The following is a 26,215-nucleotide window of genomic DNA, read 5'->3' on the forward strand; positions in this document are numbered from 1 at the left end:
AGCCATTTGGCTTTGGACCAGAAAAAGAGCGGCATAAAAACCCCTTATTGTCTCCTGCAGCAAGGAATGAAGATCCTCTAGTCCTACTAAATCTGAGATTTCTTTTGCAGTGGTGTACCACATTTTTTCCAGTGGAGAGAGTCACAGCCAGGGAGAAGGGGAGTTTTTTTTTTCTCCCTGGCTGTGACCGCTCTCCACTGCGATTGGACAGCTCACAGCAAGGAGAAACAGGGCAGTCTCCTCCTCCCTGTTCCGATGCGAAAATTAGCATACAGCGCTGGAGAATTTAATGGGGGCCACAGAGGGCAAACGGAGCGGCGCCCAGAAAAAATAGTAAGCGCTATTAGATCCCCGCTGTATGCCCTACATACCCTGATACTTAGTTTATAAAGTCTGGACCCATGAAAGGTCCTCTTTAGGTCTGTTATCTTGAATCTCTCAGGTAGGGATTGTTGAAATTGAGCCAATAGTCTCCTTTTATAATACTTCTGGCCCAGAAACTTATGGAGATGGTTTTCCGGGCCTGAAAAAAGAAAAAAAGTCAACACCCCCCTCCCCCTGAGACCTGGTGTCATTGCTGAGTGCTACTGGAGGACTGAGGCTGGGACTTAAAGAAGAAACACCAAGATTTGCTTTCTCCAATCTGACCGCTTTTTAGAAACCCCCAATCTCTCTCTCTGCTTTGCTTTTTCAAGTCCACGATTTTAGACATAGTAGGACAGACTACAGAAGTTGTTTCTCTGGGGGTTCTATTCAAAATATGAGACTCTAGCTGCCTTAACCACAGCCTAAGGGCTCATGTGTTTTGCGGACCACAAATTCAGATCCGCAAAACACGGATACGGGCTGTGTGTGTTCCACATTTAGCAAAACGAATGGGACCCCATAATAGAACAGTCCTATCTTTGTCTGTAATGCGGACAAGGAACGGACATGCGGACACGGAACGCACACAGTAAATTTCCCAAACCGAACGGATTATGGACAAAAAAAAATGTGCATGAGCTCTAGGAGACCTAGCTACAGAAGTTGTGACCATGTTGAACTTGAGGGCTGATATGGATGTGTCACGATCCTAAAATAAACATCGGCCCTCTTATTCAATCGGATCCCAAAGCACCCATATCAGCCTCAAAGGCAAAGGCGAACCTTCTGCTAATTTTAGCTACGGAGCATGAACTTTTGGAATTAGTCCTGCCACTATAGCAATATCGTCCCTCTCAACAGTTTTTTTCTTTTTACCTCTTTTGGAAAGGAAAAACTCTAGATCTCCTGATCTAAGACAGTCAAACATCTGCTCCTAAAGACACCTTAGGTACTTAAATATCCTCCAATTCCATAGTCCTTGACCGCTTTGAGGAAGGATCAATATCTTTTTTTGAAACAGAATCTCCCTGACTGATCATCAGACGATGAGTCAGAACCCCCAATATGCCCTTTCCTCTTCCAAATCGTGAGTCACTAGAGTCCGCTACTGATATTCGCGAGACTTTTTTTCCCTATGTAGTGTGGTGAAGGCTTTTAAAAATCTAATCATGCTCTGAATTACTCAAAGAATGGAGACTCTTTCACCAACTTATTTTAAACAAGTAACTTAAAAGTAACTTAGTATAAGATGGTGCCAGTTTCTTTCTACGCCTGCCACATTGCTTGCCCTTGGACTTGTGTCTAGCTTCTTTGGGGTGTACCCAGTACCCTAAAACAATACACACCATATCAGTAAATCTAAATCTCTCTCCAATAAAATGAAAAGATAGGGGGGGACGGGACACTCTTCTTATCCAACCCAGAGTACAAACCCTGCTCTGTCTCCTTCCTGCATGGCTGTTTAGAGAGTAGTTTCTTTAGGGAAGTATCACTGCCACAAACTGAATCTCTGGCGGTACAAAACCTCTTCCCAAGGTAGCTGGCTGGAGTCTCCAACTTGTACAGTCGTGGCCAAAAGTTTTGAGAATGACACAAATATTAGTTTTCACAAAGTTTGCTGCTAAACTGCTTTTAGATCTTTGTTTCAGTTGTTTCTGTGATGTAGTGAAATATAATTACACACACTTCATACGTTTCAAAGGCTTTATCGACAATTACATGACATTTTATGCAAAGAGTCAGTATTTGCAGTGTTGGCCCTTCTTTTCAGGTATCTCTGCAATTCGACTGGGGCATGCTCTCAATCAACTTCTGGGCCAATTCCTGACTGATAGCAACCCATTCTTTCATAATCACTTCTTGGAGGTTTGTCAGAATTAGTGGGTTTTTGTTTGTCCCACCCGCCTCTTGAGATTGACCACAAGTTCTCAATGGATTAAGATCTGGGGAGTTTCCAGCCATGGACCCACAAAATGTCAACGTTTTGGTCCCCGAGCCACTTAGTTATCATTTTTGCCTTATGGCACGGTGCTCCATCGTGCTGGAAAATGCATTGTTCTTCACCAAACTGTTGTTGGATTGTTTGAAGAAGTTGCTGTTGGAGGGTGTTTTGGTACCATTCTTTATTCATGGCTGTGTTTTTGGGCAAAATTGTGAGTGAGCCCACTCCCTTGGATGAGAAGCAACCCCACATATGAATGGTCTCAGGATGCTTTACTGTTGGCATGACACAGGACTGATGTTAGCGCTCACCCTTTCTTCTCCGGACAAGCCTTTTTCCAGATGCCCCAAACAATCGGAAAGTGGCTTCATCGGAGAATATGACTTTGCCCCAGTCCTCAGCAGTCCATTCACCATACTTTCTGCAGAAGATCAATCTGTCCCTGATGTTTTTTTTGGAGAGAAGTGGCTTCTTTGTTGCCCTTCTTGACACCAGGCCATCTTCCAAAAGTCTTCGCCTCACTGTGCGTGCAGATGCGCTCACACCTGCCTGCTGCCATTCCTGAGCAAGCTCTGCACTGGTGGCACTTACCGATCCCGCAGCGTGATCCCTTTAGGAGGCGATCCTGGCGCTTGCTGGACTTTCTTGGACGCCCTGAAGCCTTCTTAACAAGAATTATAACCTCTTTCCTTGAAGTTCTTGATGATCCTATAAATTGTTGATTGAGGTGCCACTATATCCTTGCCTGTGAAGCCATTTTATGCAACGCAATGATGCTGCGCGCGTTTCTTTGCAGGTCACCATGGTTAACAATGGAAGAACAATGATTTCCAAGCATCAATCTTCCTTTTAAGATGTCAAGTCTGCCATTTTAACCCAATCAGCCTGACATAATGATCTCCAGCCCTTGTGCTTGTCAACATTCTCACCTGAGTTAAGACGATTACTGAAATGATCTCAGCAGGTCCTTTAATGACAGCAATGATATTGCAGTGGAAGGTATTTTTGGGATTAAGTTAATTTTCATGCAAAGAAGGACTATGCAATTCATCTGATCACTCTTCATAACATTCTGGAGTATATGCAAATTGCTATTATAAAAACTTAAGCAGCAACTTTTCTAATTTCCAATATTTATGCAATTCTCAAACTTTTGGCCACGACCGTAGGCTGTGCTCTCCCTCCCACTGCTGAACCCCTTCTCTACTTTCCGGGCTCCACTCTGGAATGCAGGTGTCATGCTGCAGTACCACTTCTGCCGAACATGCACACCCGATCACCAAAGCTCTCTTCAACATTCTCCACCCAGAATCCCACAAACTCCATGAAAGGCAGGTGCTCTTGTGCAGAGAGAGTGCCATACAGGAGGAGGAAGACAACCGGAGTCGAACAGGGCGTGTGGGTAAGGAGGCTACCCTCTCATCCAAACACTAGAGCCAGGCCCCCCAGAGGATACAATGGAGAACCAGCAGTGGGCACCACACCACCACTGTGGGAGCCAAGAGCACAAAGAGCCTTTTGCAGGGCAAATGTGAACTTCCAGACTACATGGTTGCTCCTGGTGGAGACTTACACCAATCAGGTAACCTCCATTCCACAGATGCTAAAGGGAGGAAGGAGGTCCAGCAGCATCTAACCCAAATCCTAGGGCACCATTCCCCTGTCCTATGGACAAGAAACTGAGGAGGGCGATAGTACTTTTAAAGATCTTGGAAATTAGTGTTTCCTGCCTGGGGGATGGACTCCACGTGCTGGGTGCTGTCATGAGGTGTAATGGAAAACAAATTATTTTGTTGGGGCTTTTATTGTGCAAATAGCATAAGATAACAAAAACTATATTAATTTGTCATTATTTTAATCATACTGCCCCCCACATACCTTATGTACCCCAAAATGGTTCCTAACTCAGGGCTCATGCACACAAACGTATTTTTTTTTTCCGTGTCCGTTCCGTTTTTTTTGCGCAATTCATTTCCATGGTTCCTCAAAAAAATTTTTTAAAAAAATCTGAAGTTATTCCATGTGTATTCCGTTTCCGTATGTCCGTTCCGCAAAGGGATAGAACATGTCCTATTATTGTCCGCATTACTGACAAGAATAGGACTATTCTATTAAAGGCCAGCTGTTCCGTTCCTGCTAAAATACGTAATGCACATGGACGTTCATTCGTATTTTTTGCATGAGCCCTCGTCATGGAAAATTCAAGGTCTCAAAGCTAGGTCCTATCGCTAAAAGGGTACAAGTGCATGGTTGTTGAGGGGTGTATTTTCACCATTAACGCTGACAATGTTTAACCCTTCCTTACTGCCTGTTTGACTATACACATCCAGGTGGTTCGGCATATATGTCAGCACGGAGTTTTAAACCAACTGTGCAGAGATCGCAGTGACAGCAAGGCTCCCCATAGAGAAAGTAGGGACGTTTTTCACCATGCCTTCCCTCATCGCCCTACAGATACTGTACAGAGATCCGGTCCGGAGCAGCTATATGACCTCCAGGAGTGTGAGTCTGCTGGGTCTTCTCAGACTCAGTTCAACTCTGCAGAGATGCTGTACAATCACGCACAACCTCTCTAAGGGCTGTATTAAAAAAATTTACCCCGTAAGCTTGGGATAACTATGTCAGCCCCAGTTACAGAAATCTGCAATAAAAATTAAAATTGTAATGTTAAGTGTTCCCCAAAGGTCTGAATTTTGCACACAAGTTTAAAATAAAAAATATAACAAAAAGAAGGCATCACAGCTTCTAGCCATGTCCCCAGCGACCATAACCCATACATCGCATATATCTAATCAACCTGCATGGAAAGGAGACCTAATTAAAAATACATATTTTAGTTGACTATTGTCCAATTAACAAAAAATGTATTGTGTTTATTGGTAAAAAAAACATCTTTCTTGTTTTTAACATTTTTTACCCTTTAGAAAAATAAAAAAATAAAAATGACAAAAGCCACATGTATTCACCCAAAAGTCGCAAAAATTCTTTACATGTACATACCTGAACGGGGATTTTTTTTTTATGGATTTCAAAGAAGCACGTATTACGAAAATGAAGCACGTATTACGAAAATGTGCCTAGTCAGGAAAGGGGTAAATGGTCCAGTCTTGTACTAGTCAAAGGAAATGTGTCACCAAAAGTTTTATCTGCCAGTTAAAATCAGAGTGTGGCACATATCTTTTTCTTCTAATCTGTTTTGCTTTTCTGATTGCAGATTTATTTCTTCTATTTCCAGAACATGATTATGGGGGGCAGCCATCTTGCCTGAGCTATTCTTAACAGCATTTTAAAAATCATTAAAGGGGTTGCCCCATGAACAATATTCTAGTTTTTCAAACTAGGCAACGGGATCTGAATATCTTTTATAATTGCATGTAATAAAAAATTTAGCATAGCCACAAAGTTTATTTAATAAAATATATCTGTATAGCGCCACCTGCTGTTTGTTTTTTTCAATTCTTTTGTCCTGTTCACCTAGATGGCCGCACATGCTCAGGTTCATCCTTCAATTGCCTCCTGAGCTGTGATAGGGAGAGCTGAGACACGCCCCCTTAGCCTGCAAGCAGAAAAGACACTTCCCTTGAGCTTTCAGCTTGATTTAAATCTAGCAGAGAAATGTATGTGAACATCTCTGATGTGAGGTACAGGGCTGGTTTTAGCTTTGTTACAAAGAGATTGTCATGTACTTTATGGATTTCACATCTAATTTTTACATTAGTCATGGGATAACCCCTTTAAGAAAATTGCAGCCCCATGTCAGGAGGGGACCCCATTGACTTACAAGGGAAAGGTCATTGTAGAAAGAACGAATAGATAAGCTTTTAAAATCATCTACTCTGGTATAGTGGATCCTGTTTTATCTATACACAGAGGTGATATCATTACAGGCAGGATTAGAATGAGTTAACTGCAATAAAGAATTGTGGCGCCAATTAGACATGTAAATTGCATGGAAAATTAAAAATATGTTTAACATAAAAAGTGATTTTAACAGCAGGTCATTTTCTGATGACACATTCCCTTTAAGCAGAGTCACTTTTTTTTTTTTTAAAAAAAGGTACTGTTTTACTTATACTGACCCCCTGTGATACAGCCTGTATTCTAGTCCACAGCTTAAGGAGTATTCCAGTAGATAAAAATTATTCCCTATCCACAGGATAGGAGATTGACTACCAGATCGGTGGGGGGTCCCTAACCACTGGGGACCCCCACCGATCACAATAACCGCCTGCTGCTCCCCTCAAATGGCCGGAGTGGCTGGTCGCTCCATTTATTTCTAAGGGAGTTCCGGAGATAGGTGAGCACGCTACTCTGCTATCTCCAAAACTCCCTTAGAAAATGAATGAAGCGGCCGCACACATGTGCAACCGGCCGCTCTGGTCATTTCAGAGGAGCAGCAGGGGGGCCCCCGTTCTCAAGCTCAGTGGGGGTCCCAGCAGTAGGGCCCACACCAATCTGATCGTTATCCCCCCATCCTGTGGATAGAGGATAACTTTTACCCACCGGAATAACCCTTTAATTCAGAAGTCAGTCTAATAATTGATTAGTTTATCACTTACATCATTGAACATATTACCTTGAACGGCTGCGGTGAGGAAGAGCGTCTGGCCCAAGATCCAGCTCTATCCCCACAAGACGGATCTTTTCGACCATTGATTTCTTTACCATCCAGTCGTTTCGAGCGCTCTCTTCATTATCAGAGTATGAACGGAATTCGGTGATTCCTTCATTAGGCCGTAGGTGATTAGCATCAACAAAGGTGACCTCCCCCACTTGCCCCATAAAGTCCTTTAAAAAGAGTAAATGGTGAAAAAAAATTACTTAACAGGGTTCTCGGAGAATTAATGCAATTAAAATTCTTTAATCTTTCATTAGGTATAATGGCTCCTTTGGTCTAGGGAGCAATCATTAGGAGAAATAAAATGGCCGCCATCCTATTAGTACACACAAAACCTGTCCTAACCACACAGCAGGACAAGTTACTTCATAACACTGAGGTAGAGCTGTCTCATACTCTTGTCCTACTTGTTTGGGTAATTAATGATCGGAATACAGGTGAGTATATATTTAGCTGAATCTCTGTAGGAATGGAGATAATGAGAAATGAAATGAGACTGTGGTAATGGAGACTGCATACAACTGCTGCTGCTCATTAGCCTCACCAACACCCTGCTGTCTGTACTTCATGTCTCCTCATGAGCTCCATTCCTACAGAGATTCAGCTGAAGATCATATTAAACTGTATTCAGGATCATAAAAAAAAAAAAAAAAACTTAAACTGTTTATTATGGCTGGTTTAACCTATTTATTTACCAAGCAAGTTTTGGCATTAAAGGGGTTGTAAAAAATATTAAAGGGAACAACTCACTGATCGGTGGGGGTCTGACCGCTTGGCCCCCACCGATCCTAAGAACAAAGGACCCAATCCCCTGTCCTTGATGGAGCTGATTCTCTATGGGACTGCCAGAAGATAGCCAAAAGCCAAATACGACACAGCTATTTTCAACATGCCCCACAAAGAATGAATGGAGCAGCAAGGCCTCATGCCGACCTGCCGCTCCTCCAGGCTGGGCGAAATGGACCACTGCTCTGAGGATCAGTGGATGGGCCAAGCGTTCAGACCCCTCACTGACCAGTCAGTTTATCTCTCTTAGTACTTGGTACAACCCCTTTTACTACTGAGCCACGTTTTCATCTTAAAGGGTTTTCTGTCACCCCATTAAAACGTTTTTTTTTTTTTTTTCTTTATAATAATCCCTATAGTGCGATCTCATGATACATAATCAAATTAATAATTTTTGGTTACAGTAGATTTTGGCTAAAAAACCGATTTTTTAAAATATGCTTAATTACCTTGCTACCAGCAAGTAGGGCGGCTACTTGCTGGTAGCAGCCGCATCCTCCGATGGTAATGACGCCCCCTCGGCATGCTGATTGACAGGGCCAGGGGAAGGTAATCCTTCTCAGCTGGCGCTGTTAGAATTTGAAATCTCGCGCCTGCGCCGTAGCTGGCTTCAATCGGCGCAGGGCGCACTGAGAGGCGGCCGCTCTGCTCGACCGCGCTCCATCCTCAATGCGCCTGCGTCGATGAACGTCATCGCATACAACCCGGAAGAGAAGACGCCGGCGTCTTCTCTTCCGGGTGTATTGCGATGACGTCATCGACGCAGGCGCATTGAGGATGAGCGGTCGAGCAGAGCGGCCGCCTCTCAGTGCGACTGCGCCGATTGAAGCCAGCTACGGCGCAGGCGCGAGATTTCAAATTCTAACAGCGCCAGCAGAGAAGGATACCTTCCCTGGCCCTGTCAATCAGCATGCCGAGGGGGCGTCATTACCATCGGAGGATGCGGCTGCTACCAGCAATAGCCGCCCTACTTGCTGGTAGCAAGGTAATTAGCATATTTTAAAAATCGTTTTTTAGCAAAATCTACTGAACCAAAATTATTAATTTGATTATGTATCATGAGATCGCACTATAGGGATTATTATTAAAGAAAAAAAAAAAAAAAAACGGTTTAATGGGGTGACAGAAACCCTTTAAATCCCAGGCCGATTTTTGCAAATCTGACACGCGTCACTTTATGTGGTAATAACTTTGGGATGCTTTTTCTTATCCAAGCCATTCTGAGACTGTTTTCTCGTGACAATTTTACTTCATGGTAAGCGGTAAATTTGAGTCGATATATTTTCACCTTTATTTATAAAAAAAAAAAACCAAAATTTATCAAAACATTTGGAAAAATTCACAATTTTCTAATTTGAATCGCAGCGCTCAGCTCATAGCCTGAGAGGCTTTTTTCTCTCAGGCTATGAGCTGAGCGCTGCGATTGGCCAGCGCTACAGCATGGAGAAAGAGACGCCGGCAGGCTCAACTGGGTGGAGCCGAACATATGAAAGATACCGAGGCAATACGCGGGAGAACGGAGCGGCGCCAGGGATAATAGTAAGTGCAAGGGAGATCCCTGGGCGTCGCTCTCATGTCTGTATACTTCGTTAGATTTTTTTAATCTAGTGAAAGGTCCTCTTTAATACCTCATAACAGTTATCAAATCAACATTCCCATATGTCTGTTTTATGTTGGCTTAAATTTTGTAAATGTCATTTTATTTTTTTAGGGCGTTAGAAGGCTTCGAATTTTTAGAAGCAATATTCGCAAATGTTTCACCAAAATTTCCAAAACCATTTTTTTTAAGCACCAATTCAGTTATAAAGTGATTTTGGAGGGGCTTACGTAATGGAAACCACCCATAAATGACCCCATTTAGAAACTACACCCCTCAAATTATTCCAAACTGATGTTACAAACTTTTTGTTAACCCTTGAGGTGTTCCACGAGAATTAAAGGAAAATGGAGGTAAAATTTCACTTTTTTGCTAGATTTTTTATGTAAATAATTATTTTCTTGCAGCACAGCAAGGGTTAGCAGCAAAATAAACCTCAATATGCATTACTCTGATTCTGCAGTTTACAGAAATACCCCATATGTGGCGGTAAACTGCTCTATGGGCATGTGCTAGAGGTCAGAAGGAAAGCAGCGGCATATGGATTTTGGATGCAGATTTTGCTAGAATGGTTTTTAGGCACCATTTTGTATTTGAAGAAACCCTGATGTACCCCTACAGTGGAAACCCTCAAAAAGTGACCCCATTTTGGAAACTACACCCCTTAAAGAATATATTAGGGGGGGGGGGGGGGACTGAGCACTTTGACACCCTAAGCGAAACACCTGACTGTGCAAATGAAAAAGTTTCATTTCTTCCAATAAAATGTTGCTTTAGCCCCAAATTTTTCATTTCCACAAGGGGTAACAGGTGAAAAAGCACCCCATAATTTGTTACCCATTTTCTCCTGAATATGTCAACACCCCATATGTTGTGGTAAACCTGCAGTGGGGGCTCATGGCAGGACTCAGAATGGAAGGAGCACCATATGGCTTTTGCAGTGCAGATTTTGATGGATTGGTTTACGGGTGCCATTGGTTTTCATTTTTTGAGTGATTGTCTTATGTGAGGGCTCATTTTTTGCGGGATGAGGCGACATTTTCATTGGTATCATTTTGGGGTACACAGGGTGGATAAAAATCTATGATTTAAAAAAAATAAAAAAAATACAAAGAAATTTCGGATTTTATTAAACTTAAAATCAGATTTTTTTTTTATATAAAATGCTTTTTGAGGAAAATATATTACCATCCAAAGGTTATTCCATCATGAAATAAAGATTCGTTTTTCAATTATGTAGAATAAGGCTGTATATGTAAATTTTTTTGGTAAATAAATTCATTAATCATTCACAATGTCATGCTCTTCCAGAGGATTTTTTTTAAGATTATTGGGCAGTTTCTCTGCCTACAAGATATTATCACAGATGCTTGGTTTACTTTTGCAGTTCTCAAAACTGAATTTGACTCAGCAGAGATCACATGCCTCTTCTTCACAGCAAAAATGTTATAACATGAACAGAGTTGAGAAAAATACCTTAATCCTAACTTCTACAAACCTATGAATACAGAATCAACCTAATCAAACTAATATGAAAATATGTTATTCTAAAAAATCTTTATCTACTTGCATATTATAAGTTATACCAGCAAGAATTAGTCTTTATGTAGAAAACTATGATTTAAATCAAGCCTTACTGACTAGTGATTTAAATCGTGATTTAAATAGTTTGATTTAAGTCAAATCCACCCTGGGGGTACATGAGACTTTTTGATCGCTTGGTATTAGGCCTCTTGCACACAAACGTATTAGTTCCGTTCCGTGTATTGGGGACCGCAATTTGTGGTCCCCAATGCATGGGCAACTTCCATGCGGCGGCCGGGACGGATCCAGACCCATTCAACTTCAATGGGTTCGTGATCCATCCGTTCTGCAAAAAGATAGAACAGGTTATATTTTTTTGCGGAACAGAAGCACGGATCGGAACCCCACGGAAGAACTCCGTACTGCTTCCGTTCCGCACCTCCGGATTTGCAGACCCATTCAAGTGAATTATTTTTTATTTTTTTTCAACATTCACCCGAGGGGCCATCTCATGTGATGTTTTTATAGAGCAGATTTTTTGATCGCTTGGTATTACACTTTTTGTGGGGCAAGGTGTCCAGAAAAGGCTTTTTTGGCACTGTTTTTATTTTTTTACGGCGTTCACCTGACAGGATGGATCATGTGATATTTTTATAGAGCCGGTCGATACAGACGCAGCGATACCTAATAGGTCTACTTTTCTTTTTTTTCCCCAATTTATTTTTTTACTTTATTTTGGGAAAAGGACTTTTTTTTTTTTACTTAAAACTTACAATTTTTTTTGTAAAACTTTATTTTACACTTTATTTTTTGTCCCACTCTGGTACTTCAACTTTTGGGGGTCTGATCCCCTGTACAATGCATTACAATATGTCTGTATTGTAATGCATTGGCTGTAAGTGTATTACCACTGTAATACACTTCAGCCTGCTTGCCTGTGAGATCCAGGGGGCTGGATCTCACAGGCTGTCACGGAAGGCAGCCACGATGCCTACTGAAAGCATCGGGCTTGCCGTCCAAGCCATCGAGTCCCCCGTCCACAGTAGCGCGGGGACCCGATGGGTGCTCCCTCCCTGCACGGACATCGCACGTGCCGTGGTCAGCGCTGACCGCGGCACATCTAGTGTTAAAGGGATTCTGTCCCCAGGTTTCACCCCTGTCAGCTAAACATATGCTGATGTTCAGGGCCTCATCAGGATTCCTAATGTGGGCTTCTAAAATGTGATCCGTAGCCTTATTTTGCTGAAAAACAGGTTTTACTAACCTGTCACTCAAAGAAATAAGCTGCCCAAGCAGATGTCAAGGGATGCAAGCTGCCGGCTGCACCCACCGCCATTCGTGCCCAGCGCCGGCTTTCCAGACTTCTGCACCGCCTCCTAATCCTCTGTGCCGCCTCTCCCTCCTCCTGCTGTGAGATCTCGCGCGTGCGCACAGGGCTCTGCCTGATGCGCCCGTGCGGACTTCTCGATTTGGCTTCTTAAAGCGAAGTGCGTATGCGCCGGCACTTCGCTCAACCCAGGTATGACCTGCACTCTGGCGCCAGCCTCTCAGAGCCCTGTGCGCATGCGCAAAATCTTACAGCAGGAGGAGGGGGGAGGGAGGGAGAGCGAGAGGCGGCACAGAGGATTAGGAGGCGGTGCAGAAGTCTGGAAAGGCGGCGCTGGGCACAAACGGCGGTGGGTGCGGCCGGCACCTTGCATCCCTTGACATCCCCCGACATCCCCTTGGGCACCTTATTTCTTTGAGTGACAGGTTAGTAAAACCTGTTTTTTAGCAAAATAAGGCTACGGATCACATTTAGAAGCCCACATTAGGAATCGTGATGAGGCCCTGAACATCAGCATATGTTTAGCTGACAGGGGTGAAACCTGGTGACAGAATCCCTTTAATGCGCCGGCATCAGTGTTTTCACTGATGCCGGCGCATACAGCAGGGGTTATCAGTCACTGCTGGACCCCTGCAGCTGATCGACGACGCTGGTATTTAAGCCAGAGCAGCCAGCGCCGTACATGTACGGTGTTGGTAGCAAACGGGTTAAGGCCAAAATTACCATGTTACATAAAAATATATTACTAGAATGGTAATCTAGAGCTGATTTGAGGAGTTAAGCCCAGAAAGGTGCCAATGGTTGGGCCCTCTCTACTGACTGGTTGTCCCTTATCCTCTAGATAGTGGCTAACTTGAATGGGTCACTCAGCTTTTGTAAGACTTTTGATATGTCATAGAGATCACTACATAGCTAGAACCAGGAGAGAGAAGCGCTCTCATATCGACCTTTCCTCACTGCAGGACAGGAAAGCCCCCCTGACTCAATATGAAGTCTATTGGCCCATCTCAATTCTGTCTGCTGCAGCGAGGAGAGAGAGCCTCTCACGACTTGTTATAGCAATCAGCACTTATGTTTCTATGACATATGAAAAGCTTTATGAAAACTGTGACCCTTTAAAGGTTGGCATGACCCCTTTAAGGACAGAGGATTTTTTTGTGTTAATGTGTCATTTTTTTTTTCTTAAACTTCGGAACGCTTTTATTGATCCAGGAATTTGAAGATTGTTTTCTCGTGACACATCGTACTTCATGTTAGTGGCGAATTTGAGTTGACGTGTTACTTTTATGTAAAAAAATAAATTAAAAAATTGCAGAAATTTTTCTGATTTTAAGACAAATGATTCTCGCAAAATGTTCCACAGGAATTAAAGCAAACTGGAAGTGAAATTTAAAAATATCTTTTTTTCTGTGCAGATTTTACCTTTAAATCTATTTTTCCTGTAATACAGCAAGGGTTAACAGCAAATCAAACCTCAATATTTATTACCCTGATTCTGAAGTCTACATAAACACCCTATATGTGGTGTAAATCTCTTTATGGGCACATGGTAGGACTCAGAAGGAAAAGAGCGCAATATTGTTTTTGGAGGGCAGATTTTGCTGGAATGGTTTTCAGGTGCCATGTCACATTTTGAAGAGACCCCTAGAAAGAAAACCCCAAAAAGTGACCCCATTGGAAACTACACTCCTCAAGGATTGATCAAGGGGTGAAGTGAATGCTTTGACCCAACAAGCGATTGATAGAATTTAGAAACACTTGGCTGTGAAAAACGAGATTTTTGTATAACTTACCAGTAAAATCTCTTTCTCGCTCTTTCCTTGGGGGACACAGAAGACCTTGGGTATAGCTCATCTCCATAGGAGGCGTGACACTAAGTGAAAACTGTTAAGCCCCTCCTCCACAGCTATACCCTCAGCCTGGAGAGAGAGTGCCAGTTGCGTGTCCAAGTAGTGAGAAAAGGCAAAGTCCAACAAGGAACCAACAAGCCAACTACCCAACGGGTAACAAAAAACTCGGAAACCGTGCAGAGAAAAACAATGAATGGGTGGGTGCTGTGTCCCCCAAGGAAAGAGCGAGAAAGATTTTACTGGTAAGTTATACAAAAATCTCGTTTTCTCGCCCAGTTTCCTTGGGGGACACAGAAGACCTTGGGACGTTCAAAAGCAGTCCAAAAGGGGAGGGACCACAGCTCCAAGGTGAAGCACCCGAAAGGCATCAATGAACCGCCGCCTGCAGACCCAGGCGGGCCAAGGCAGCATCTGCCAAAGCCAGAGTATGCACCCTGTAGAACTCGGTAAGGCGTGCAAGGAAGACCTGTGGCCGCCTTGCCCAAATGCATGGCCGAAGCCCAATGCCTCCGGCCCAGGAGGCACCGACCGCTCTGGTGAAATAAACGGTGACACCAAAGGCAGAATCCTGCCCTTGGTGCGGTAACCTCAGCAATAGTCAATCTGATAAAGCGGAGGAAAAACCACCCTGGAGTCCGTCAACCCTATGCACGGACCTCCTGGAAACCCAAGAGGCCGAACGTCGACAAGAGTCGGAGATCTCCAAGTAAAAACGGCAAGGCCCAAACAACGTCCAAATCGGTGAAGTGTTGAAGCGAAAGGCAAACACCACCTTCAGAAGGAAGGAAGAAACGGGATGTAGAACAGCCCTGTCCTGGGAAAAGACAGAAGGCTCGGAACAAAAAAGGGGCCATTCAGACACCCGTCAGAGGCACGACTGATACGGAAACACAACCGTACAGGACAGAAGGGGTAGAGAGAACTTCTGTAACGGCTCCAAGGACAAAGATTGGAGCGCCGAGAGCTCAGTATGTATTCCCCAGGGCGGGGTACCGAAGGACAGTACAGAGGAACCAAAGAGCCACTCCGAGGAAGAAGGACTTGACAGGCCCAGAGGGCCGGGGAACGCTGGAAGAGGAAGAACAGCGCAGACACTTGACACCTCAAGTAAAGGAGTCCCAGGTCCAGGCCGGACTGGAAAAAAGACAGAACCATGGGGAGAGAAATTCAGAGTGGGGAATGCACAGCTTCCCACAGAACCCAAGACAAAAAAACCCTAAGTCTTACGACAGATCCTGGACAAAACACAGCCAGGAGCGGACAGTAGCGAACCCGCTGGAGTCGCCTGGCAAGCGGGCGAAAACCCAATGTGATCAGGCGCAGACCAGTAACACGGGCAGAAGGGTCGACAAAAAACTGGTCCCGTCGGCCCTCGAGCAACGTTGTCCCGTATCCACCCGAGTGGGGGAGCAGAAGGACAGACGGAAAGGACCCAAAGGATCCGCCAGATGCCAGGACAAGACAAGGCTAAAGTCCATGCTGATGTAGCCACGTTGTACAGTCCCGGTGTGGGAGATCAAAGGACAAATTGGACCGAAAGGTAGTCCCCCCAAGTTACCGAGAAGGTAAGTCTACCGCAGGACCATTGTCTTAGAATGGACCACGCAATCTGCACTCAGCGGGAGGACAGAACGCGGTAGACTCGGTAAATAGGCACACAGCTAATACAGCCAGTGTGAACAAGGGAGACAGTACCAGGCCAAAAGGAACACCGGAACCATCCACATGAACAACCATGCTCTCCCAGAAGGGAGGACAGTGAAAGAACAGCCTCTGAAGTCTGGCGGGGCAGAAGCCACATCAGAGTGATCTGTACCAAGCGGGAGCCAAACAGAGCCGGCGATAAGGTAGTCGAGACAGAGGCCGGCATAACACCCTCCAACCGAAAGGAGGAGGAGTGGCAACAGGGAAGCCATAGGACAGCCCAAAAGCAGAACTCCGCTACACTGTGAGACGCCCGGAACACCGCCTCGCAGAAGGCGAATACCCTGAAGAACTCAAGGCGGAGGTCCTCCGGACCTGGGTAATCGAGCACCCAAGAGAAGTTGGGTGATCTTCCCGAGAAAAGCGGCCCGAACCTGGTAGCAGATCAGACTGAAGCGTAGAGGCGCCAAGAGGAAGGACTCATACCACACTGCATCCGAAGAGGAGGAAATTGCAGCAGGCAAGGAAACCGCAGTCCTGCCAGAGCCAACGAAGAATTCGAGGGGCGCAGCAGGCAACAGCACTCTCGACCATGTGACCACTAGCACAAGGAAGCAATGCCGCGGAAGGCCGAATGGGCACGCATCTAGGACCCACGAACACTCCCTGGGATGAAAGGCCAACTAAATGAATGAGTACCACCCAGCTCGGTGCAGCAGAGAGCAATAGAGCCTGTCCGGGTCAGGTGGATAGAATGAACTCCTTAGAGACGAGTGTAAGGCTTCGTATCCCAAGAAAACAAAAGTATGCCGCAGGAAGCAGGTGAGGCATACGTACGAGCAGCCCCGTAAGCAGTGAGAAGGCCAACCCACCTACAGGAGGAGAAGGCATACACGGCCCAAACAATGCCAAGAACGTCCGCTCACTGCGAAAAAAGGTTGGGCTCGCCACAGAGTGCCACAGCATGTACGGAATTGCAAAGTGCAACCTGAAAGGGAGTTATGCACAAGCCTAGTATAGCATGCGATGGAACGCAATCAGTCCGCCCCGAAAGGGGGGGAAAATGTACCTGGCAAGCTGCAGTCGGCAAGAGTGCAAAGGCCCGTCCCAAAAGGGAGTGATGCCCAAGGCCGTACCTACTTCAGAGAAGCAGGACATACCCCATAATCCAGCATGAACGTAGGAGGTCCACCTAGTGAAAGGGGAACATGCACAGGGTTATCCTAGCATTAAGTGAGTGTGCAATAATACACCCAACACTGAACTCAGCGAGAGTGCAACTACTCTGCCAATGAAGGGGGACATGTACAAATCCAGCACAGCCATACAAGGACAGCCGTGAATCTCATGAGCGTGCCAAATTCTGCCCATGAAATGAAGGGTGGTCACGCACAAGGCCAGCACTGTCCAAGGAAGTGCAAGCGTTCCACCCATGTTAGAGGGCCATTCTCATGGCCAGCAATGTATCCGGTGAGAGTGTAGCATGCCGCCCAGAAAAAGGAGGGGGGGTAATACACATGGCCAGCATCTCATCGAGGGAGAGTGCGAGCACCCCGCCATGTATGGGAGTCATACACATGGCCAGCAACGTACCGGCGAGAGACAACACAGTCAGTGAGAATGTGTGTATGTCGCCTGAGGAAGGAAGGCATGCCCCTGGCTGGCAGCGAATCCAGCGAGAGTGCGTACACCGCCCACGGAAGCGGGGTCATGCCTATGGATCCAGTGAAAGTGCAAGTACCCTGCCATGTATGGGGTACATGCACATGGCCAGCAACATACCTGCGAGAAAACATGTATGTATGCTGCCTGAGGGAAGGAGGCATACCCAAAGCTGGCAGCGAATCCAATGAGAGTGCAGCATACCGCCTATGAAAGGGGGTCATGCCTATGGCCGGCAGCGAAACCAGTGAGAGTGCAGCATAGTAACATAGTACATAAGTACATCATAGCACATCAGTGAGAGTGCAGCATTCCGCCTATGGAAGGGGGTCGTGCACATAGCCAGTACCGTATCCGGTGAGAGTGTAGTATTCCGCCTAAAAAGGTGGTCATGCACATGATCGGCAACAGATCCAGTGAGAGTGCTGCGTTCCGCCCATGGAAGGGGGTCACGCACATAGCCGGCAGCAAAATCCAGAGAGAGCAGCGTTCTGCCTATGGAAGGGGGTCGTGCACATGGCCAGCACCGTATCCGGTGAAGGTGCAGTATTTCGCCTAAGAAGGGGGTCATGCACAGCCGGCAGCCAGGGAGAGTGCAGTATCCCGCCTAGGAGGGGGGGGGGGAATGCACATGGCAGGCACCATAACTGGAGAGATGATGAATGCTGCCTACGGAAGGGCCGCATGCACTTGGCCAGCGCCGTATCCTGGAAGAGAGCAAGAAAACCGCCTAAAAAGGGAAAATGCCCTAGCAGCGACGCAGGCTGGGAGCGCAACACCATGCTGCCTGTGGAAAGAGGTCATGCAGACATGCAGCACTACTGATGAGGCTGCAGCGTCCTGCGCAGTCCAATAGAAATTAGTTATCCATTATTCATTATTATTATTTATTGAATTTTTTTTTATTTTATTTTAAACACAGCCTCTCTGAGGCTAAAAGGGGGGCCACCATATAGGGGCACAGATCGTCTGAGAGACAGAAAAAAAGGGGGACCAACCATACAGGCCCATTGGGAGCCGGCCTGTACCCAAAGGGTTAACAGGGATCCGGCCTGGAGGGCGGCACTGCGATCCCCTGGGGGCGGAGGAACCCCCAGGCGGGAAGAATTTGCGCCTGGAGAAGTTGCCGCCCCCTCCACCAGAGGCCGGAATTTTGCGGCCTAGTAGGCCGCGAAGCAGGGGTCTAAATTTGCGGCGCCCGGCCGGGACCTGAGGTGGAGTGGCGCTTCAAACCGGCCGCGGGTGCCCAACCCGCGGGCCGGTCGGAATTGCGGCCCAGCAGGCCGAAGCCTGGGACAAAATTTGCGGAGCCCCGCCGACCGGCACCGACGGTCGGACGGGGCCTGCTGGGGCATAGTCAAGCCCAATGCCGGCCGCGGGAGCCCACCCCGCCGCCGGAAGAGACAGGGGCCCGGAATGGGGCTTGCCGGCCGCGGGAGCCCACCCCGCCGGCCGGAATAGTCAGGGGCCCGGAATGGCGGCTCGCCGGCCGCGGGAGCCCACCCCGCCGCCGGAAGAGACAGGGGCCCAGAATGGTGGCTTGCCGGCCGCGGGAGCCCAACCCGCCGGCCGGAATAGTCAGGGGGCCCGGAATGGCGGCTTGCCGGCCGCGGGAGCCCACCCCGCCGGCCGGAATAGTCAGGGGGCCCGGAATGGCGGCTTGCCGGCCGCGGGAGCCCACCCCGCCGGCCGGAAGAGTCAGAGGCCCGAAATGGCGGGGCCTGAAATTTTTGCGGCGCTCAGCCGCACCAGAATATTAATGCTGGCCGGAGGCGAGGCCTTACGCAACACTGCGGTAAGGAGATGGGGGGACCCAGAGACGGGGTGCACGTGAGGAGAAGGCAGGCGACAGCAGAAACTATGTCGCAGCTTCTGCAGCTAGCTGTGGGGAGACAGCCACTAGCTAGTTCATATCCTATGAGGGCCAGGAAAAGGGAGGGGGAGGCAGAGAGCAGATTGTCGCTCTGCGGCACCCCAGGGGCCAGCCAAGGTCCAGCAGGGGAAGGGTCCAGAGGCCCAGTATGGGGGTCAGGCATGCAGGAGACCGGGGGGGGGGGGGGGGGGGGGGGGGGGACGTAGGGCTGGAGAAGCCTCTCTCTTACCACAGCCGTCTTCACCCTCGGTTCATTCCAGCAGGGTCGCCCCTTCAGCTACTGGCACCGCAGTGGCAGGACGCTGGAAGAGGGACTTGGCGTGCGGGCGACCCTTGCGCTGGCGGGATGTAGGGGAGCGAGGCTGCCCTGATCCACCTTGCCTTCTGTGGGGGAGGCAGCAGTGCGGGTGACCGGCACTGGCGCAGCTCAACCCCGGGAGAACAGAGAGGTCTAGTGCGTCTCTGTTGTCCCTGATGATCTGGAACAAAAATAAATAAAAAAGTAAAAATCTAAACTTTAAACAAGGAGAAAACAGCCCTGCAGAGCAGGGAGTGTCTTGCCTCCTTGGACACTAAGCAAAAAACTGGCAGTCTCTCCCTCCAGGCTGAGGGTATAGCTGTGGAGGAGGGGCTTAACAGTCTTCACTTAGTGTCACGCCTCCTAGGGAGATGAGCTATACCCAAGGTCTTCTGTGTCCCCCAAGGAAACTGGGCGAGAAATGAAAAATTACATTTTAGTTCCAATAAAATTTAGCTTTAGCCTAAAATTTTTCCTTTTCACAAGGCACTAGGAGATAATGCACCCCACAATTTGCATTTTTTCCTGAATACAGCAACATCTCAAATGTGGTTGTAAACTGCTGTTTAGGGAAACGGCAGCGTTCAGAAGGGAAGGTTAGCATCAGGATTTTCTAACATGGAATTTGCTGAAATTGTTTTTAGGGGCCATAACATTTTAATTTTTTTGTTGACTGCGCTTTGTGAGGGCTTGTTTGTTGCAGGACAAGCAGTAGTTTTTTTGTACAATTTTTGGGTACAAATGACATTTTTAGTAGGTAAGCTGCGCAAAAATTGCAATTCTGTCAGTCTTATTTTTTATGGGGTTTCTCATGCGGTATATATGATATAATTCTATTCTGTAGGTTGATACGGTTATAGCAGTACCAAATTTATATAGTTTATTTATGTTTTGCTACTCTTTCAGCATAAAAATCACTTTTGTATTAAAAATAAATGATATTTTGCATCGCCATATACGAACATCCATAACATTTTTATTTTTTCACCAATGTAGCTGTGTGAGGGCTTGTTTTTTGTGGGCCGGACAGCATTTACCACGCGGGATTAATACCATAATCCTTTAATAGATCAAGTTTTATTTTTTAATCACTTATAAATTAATGGATATGAGAAAAGGTAAGTTATTTTATATTTATTTTATTATTTTTCACATTTTTTTTTATCAAGTGCCATTTCCATCTTTAAGTACAAGTGGGGCTGATTGCAGTACAGTGCAGCAATAGTCATCTTTTGCAATGCACTGTACTGTGCATGCCCTGGAGCTGTTCTATTGAAACATGATATGTTGCAAAACGGTGGCCAGGACACCAGCTGCAGTGCATGTGTGGATATGCATGCTCTTGTGATCCCAGCATACCAACGCATCCAGAGTACGCAAAGGACTTCATCTCACTGCACTAGCGCGGCCACTGCTGCAAGATCGCAGTGGTGGCCGAATCCTCTAACCACGAGCAGAACACATATGGGGAGAACGGGGAGCCAGAAACTAGAAAGGGGCACTACCAATAAATCATTGTAGTTGGCAAGTGCCTTCTACTGATTTTTGTTGCACGAGGGGACCCAAATGGCAAGATGGCAGTAGCTCTTTAATCTTGCATGGCAAGGCAATTATCTAGCGGTGTTTCACTTTCAGGTGTCCCTGAGTTCCTTAAAATTAGTTGTGAATTATCCTTATATAGCAGATCCATTTTCACTTTTGACAGTAATGGACAGTACTGATCAGCCCGCAGAGGTTGCAGGACGCACGCAATCAGATATTTTGAAAAAATTGCTACAGTAAAAAATCTGGACTAACACTACCTAACATTTTCATATCATATATAAATAATAAAATAAATAAAAAACCCTCCTGTTCCAAAAACTGAACATAGATGCTAATGAGTGGCGTACACACTGATCAGTCCATGGCGGTCCCGGCTTGCACACAGAAAAATTGCTGCAGGGCTGGAAATAAAAAACTGTGACAAAAAAGCGTACACTATGGATTGGCATCCACGAAAACATATAGGGGGAGGGGGAAAGGATAGGTATACGGGTTGGACCTTAAGGATCAGTGACCCTGGAACTGCTGCAAATGAACAATTGATTATGATCACTGCAGCAGTTCCAAGGACAGTTTTTGTCACCGTAGATAGCAGTGATGAGCCACAAGTCCCAGCAGGCCAACACACAGCACAGAGGGGCAGTATTTTACATGTCCCCGTTGTGCTGTGGCTGGTATGCTTCTTGTACAGTGCGGGTCGGGAACTCACTTCCTGCTGCGCTGAACATGTACAGCAAAGATTGGGAAGGGGTTAAAGACTTCATTTTGTACTAATAAATATTTCTATGACCATACATTAATGCATGCCCTAGCAGTCACGAAGAATCCTACCTTCAATTCTTGGCAACTACATCGTGCAGACAGATTTTCGACTTTCAGGCGATACATTGTGCGAACTGGAGGCCCAGGCTTCTCGGTGGCACTTTTTCGGTAGCCATAGCCATCTGTGACATAGGGAGAGAGACCAGAGGCAGCTGAAATTGCAGTTATTAATGAAAATAGCAAAAAGGTGACACTGGTAGAAGCGCCTGTCCAATGTATGTTAAAGGGGATGTCTCACTTCAGCAAATAACTTTCTCTACATGATAAATTCTAATACATGCACCTACTAATGTATTGTGATTATCCATGTTGCTTCCTGGATTCATTTTTCCATCACATTATACACTGCTCGTTTCCATGGTTATGACCACCCTGCAATCCATCAGGTGGTCGTGCTTGCACAATATAGAAAAAAGCGCCAGCCTCTCTGGTGGCTAATAACGTGGGAGCGCACATAGGCAGGTGCTTTTTTCTATAGTGTGCAAGCACGACCACCTCTGATTGATTGCCAGGTGGTCATAACCATGGAAACAAGCAGTGTATAATGTGATGGAAAAAGGAATCCAGCCAGCAAAGTCAGCAAATATGGATAATCACAATACATTAGTAAGTGCCTTGTATTAACTTTCTCTACATGATAAATAATACTTGATGAAGCGAGACAACCCCTTTAAGGCTGGCTTTACCAAATTTTTTACAATAAAAATGATTGTATATAGAACATTGCATTCTCATAGGGGATCCCTGTTCTCATAATCAGTAGGGGTCCTAGCTGACAGACATCCAGCGGTCGTACATTTATCTTAGAGGTAGGTGATAAACATTGTACTGCTACACACACCATTATTTTGTCTTGCCGATAGTTGGCATATATGCCGCAAAGTGGGTGGATTCCAGCTGGATCACATTACAGTGAATAGGGATCCGGTGGTGCACGGTGGCAGATACTCCACCGGAACAGACTGCCGGAGTTCACAGCACAGATGGGAATCCAGGATTAATGGACTTTTCTAATTGCTTGCAGTGTCTGTGTAATCCCATCAAACAGAAGGCTATTTTATGGCACTTTGTAATCTGGGTTCTCTGCAATAAACAGTGTAATCACATGATAGTACAACAAAAACACTAAAGGTGGATGTACACTGCCCGATTTTTGGGGCAGATTATCAGAAACGACCATTCCTGTGAATGCTCGTTTCCGACAATCAGCCCGTCTAAATGTGACGCCGCCGATGAATGAGCGAAACGTTCGTTCATCGGGGAATCTGTTGTTTGTGCAGGCACCACCGATCATGGCTTCTGGGCAGCAGATTGTGTGGTCTAAACGGCGACCTGCTGCCCAGAGACAAGGATTCTGTAAGGGGACGAGTGATAGCGATTCCTCGTCCTCATACTGTGGAGGAGATTGTTGTATGTAAATACAGCGGTGTCCTAGCTGACTGCCGGGGAAGGAATGTTTCCATCCCAACAATCAGCTGTAACGTCATGCAGTGTAAACCTGTCTTAAAGGCGCATTTACACGGGCCGACTGAGGTGCCAATTATTGGAAAGGAATCATTTCTGCTCGTCAGTGGAGGTAATAGTTTCATTTACATGTAGCAATCACCTCCACTGTATGGGGACGAGCAACGGCTACTTCTCCATCTATTGTTCCTGGGCGGCAAATCGCTGTTTACAAGGACAATCTGCTGCCCAGAAAGGATGATTTAGGTGTCCGCATCAGCAATGATATCACCCGATGAACAAGGGTTTTGCCTGTTCATTAAGTGATCTGCGGCACCTTAAGGCTCCATTCACACATCCGTAACAATGGGTCCGCATCCATTCCGCAAATTGTGGAACGGGTGCGGACCCATTCATTCTCTATGGGGACCGAATGGATGCGGAGAGCACACTTTGTGCTCTCCGCATCCGCATTTCCAGAGCGGCCTGCCGATCTTTCGGTCTGCGGCTCCCGAAAAAAATAGAACATGTTCTATTCTTGTCCGCAATTGCGGACAAGAATAGGCATTTCTATGGGGGTTGCCGGCCGGGTGTATTGCGGATCCGTAATGCACTACGGATGTGTGAATGGACCCTATGGATAGGATGATTATCTGGAATGAGCATTCGTACTCATGTTTGTTCCCAATGATCGGCCAGACAATTGCCCTGTGCTAATCAGGCTTTAGAGCGTCCCCTAGCCTACCTGACATGTAAGCGTCACAAAAATAATAACGCTAACAAAAGCACAATAATCTTTCACTGATATACTTACTGTGCAAACCCCTCCTTGGCGCCCGTGTGTGTTCCACAATGACGCGCTCTCCACATAGGTCTCTCCCATTCATTTCATACACAGCATCGTCAGCATCGCGAACATCTTCAAACTCCACAAACCCATAGCTTGGACACAAACAAGATTGGACATTTCATACAGGTTAGAAAGAACAATAGATAGTATCGGCGGAGGTTCAAGAAGGGAGGCAGACGTATCTTCCTTATGGACGACATATCTTCACGCAGGACTAACGGTAAACCCAAATGGGGAGATTTATTAAAGGGAACCGGTCACCATGACATTTTGGTGTAATCTGAGGAGGACCGCCAGCATGACTCCTAAGCATAAAAAGATTAAATTACAAGCTTTATTGAATCTTTTTCCATAGAACTAGATATATTCTTTTGGTATAGAAAAAAAACTAAGTTACAAATTTGGTTGGGAGCAAGTTCCTTTAAAGGGAACCTGTCACCGGGATTTTGTGTATAGAGCTGAGGACATGGGTTGCTAGACGGCCACTAGCACATCCGCAATACCCAGTCCCCATAGTTCGTGTGCTTTTATTGTGTAAAAAAAAAAACAACGATTTGATCCATATGCAAATTAACCTGAGATGAGTCCAGCGTGAAGGAGCCCAGCACCGCCCCGCATCCTCAGAATCTCCTCCTTGCTCCCCGTCAGAAAGCTAGAGCGCCGTAATCTCGTGATGCGTGAGCTAGCGCATGCGCAGTTCGTCCCATGAGGCTGATGCCAGCACAGGGAAGGAATACTATGATGACACTGCGCATGCGCTAGCTCGCGAGATTACGGCGCTCTAGCTTTCAGAAGTCGGGGAGCAAGGAGGAGTATTCTGAGGATGCGGGGCGGTGCTGGGCTCCTTCACGCTGGACTGATCTCAGGGGCAGGACTTCTCAGGTTAATTTGCATATGTATCAAATCGTTTTTTTTACACAATAAAAGCACACAGAGCTATGGGGACTGGATATTGCGGATGTGCTAGTGGCCATCTAGCAACCCATGTCCTCAGCTCTATACACAAAATCCCGGTGACAGGTTCCCTTTAAGACCCTCATCACTTTGTAAAAAGTGGAAGCAAAAAAGGCAAGATGAGGATGGGCACACAAGATGAATATGGAGTGGTAGCCTAATGGCCCACAGACATGGGTAACCAACAAAGAAATAAAACAAGGCTCAGAAGCGCTGCTCAGAGCTCTCTGCCCCTCGGCCTTCAATGGCTCTGCTCAGCTATTTCAGTGTGTGGAGTACAGATCCCATAAACATTCTGTGAATCAGTACACCCTATGCTCAAAAATATGAGCAGAGCCGACAGAAGCCTAAGAGACACAGCTTCTGCTCCTTGGTGTTTTTTTTTTATGTTTAGGTCCCCTTTAATGTATAAATGTTTGGTTCACATTGCCTGGTGGGCTCGATCCACCTCATCCACACTGTAATGCAGAACTTCAGGAGGCACCATCAACAGCACTCAGCAGATCTAAAGCAGCAACTTCTTTCCAGAGGGGTGAAACTCATTAGAAAAAAAATTAAAGAAGGGGTATTCACCCTTACCGATTCCTGACCGTCTCTCCTGCTAGACTGCTCTCAACACGCAGGAAATGTCTGCTCTGCCAATCACTGGCTGAGCAGGCATCTCCAGAGCATGGACCTGGTAAGCGGCAGGACGGGACCAGCATGTTGGATGAAGGGGATCACTGCTCTTGGGGCTCCCGATAGGTCTTTTAGTAAATCCTTGTACATTGTGTAGGAAGGAACAAGGGGCCCTCATTGATGGTCGGTATGTGTCACCGAGGTTCCTGGCGTCGGTGAGGTAAGAGACAGTTTTTATTATTGCAGATTGCAGTCTGACACTTCAGCTGTTTAGTATGGCTGTAAAGCTGATCCGGGGCGGCTTTTACTGGGTGTAGTCAAAAGTGCTGGGTGGGTGGCTACTCCCCACGTTCCATGCCGAGTCTTGGCAGGCTTATAAAGCAGTCAGCACTATCAGGTGGTGTGGATCTACCTCCATCTGACAGTGAAGCTGTGGAGTCCTCTGTGCTGAAGACTGCAAACAGGCCTGCAGGCCGCCTGGAAACCTGCCTGCCAG

At 46.4% G+C, this 26,215-nt stretch overlaps 1 protein-coding gene across 3 annotated transcripts in view; it reads right to left on the bottom strand.

Moving 5' to 3' along the window:
- The window catches only part of LOC120995263 (serine/arginine-rich splicing factor 5-like), a 37,980-nt gene that overhangs the window by 8,314 nt on the left and 3,451 nt on the right, over window positions 1-26,215 (bottom strand). For all 3 annotated transcript variants that reach the window (XM_040424361.1, XM_040424360.1, XM_040424359.1), the window contains exons 2-4: window positions 24,112-24,239; window positions 21,864-21,976; window positions 6,885-7,096 (exon numbers count right to left, since the gene is read on the bottom strand). In XM_040424361.1, coding sequence (XP_040280295.1) covers window positions 6,885-7,096; window positions 21,864-21,976; window positions 24,112-24,239 — 453 coding nt within the window. The remainder of the gene's footprint in view (window positions 1-6,884; window positions 7,097-21,863; window positions 21,977-24,111; window positions 24,240-26,215) is intronic.

Source organism: Bufo bufo, chromosome 3, assembly GCF_905171765.1.
Source record: "Bufo bufo chromosome 3, aBufBuf1.1, whole genome shotgun sequence".
In the NCBI taxonomy this organism is placed as follows: Eukaryota; Metazoa; Chordata; class Amphibia; order Anura; family Bufonidae; genus Bufo; species Bufo bufo.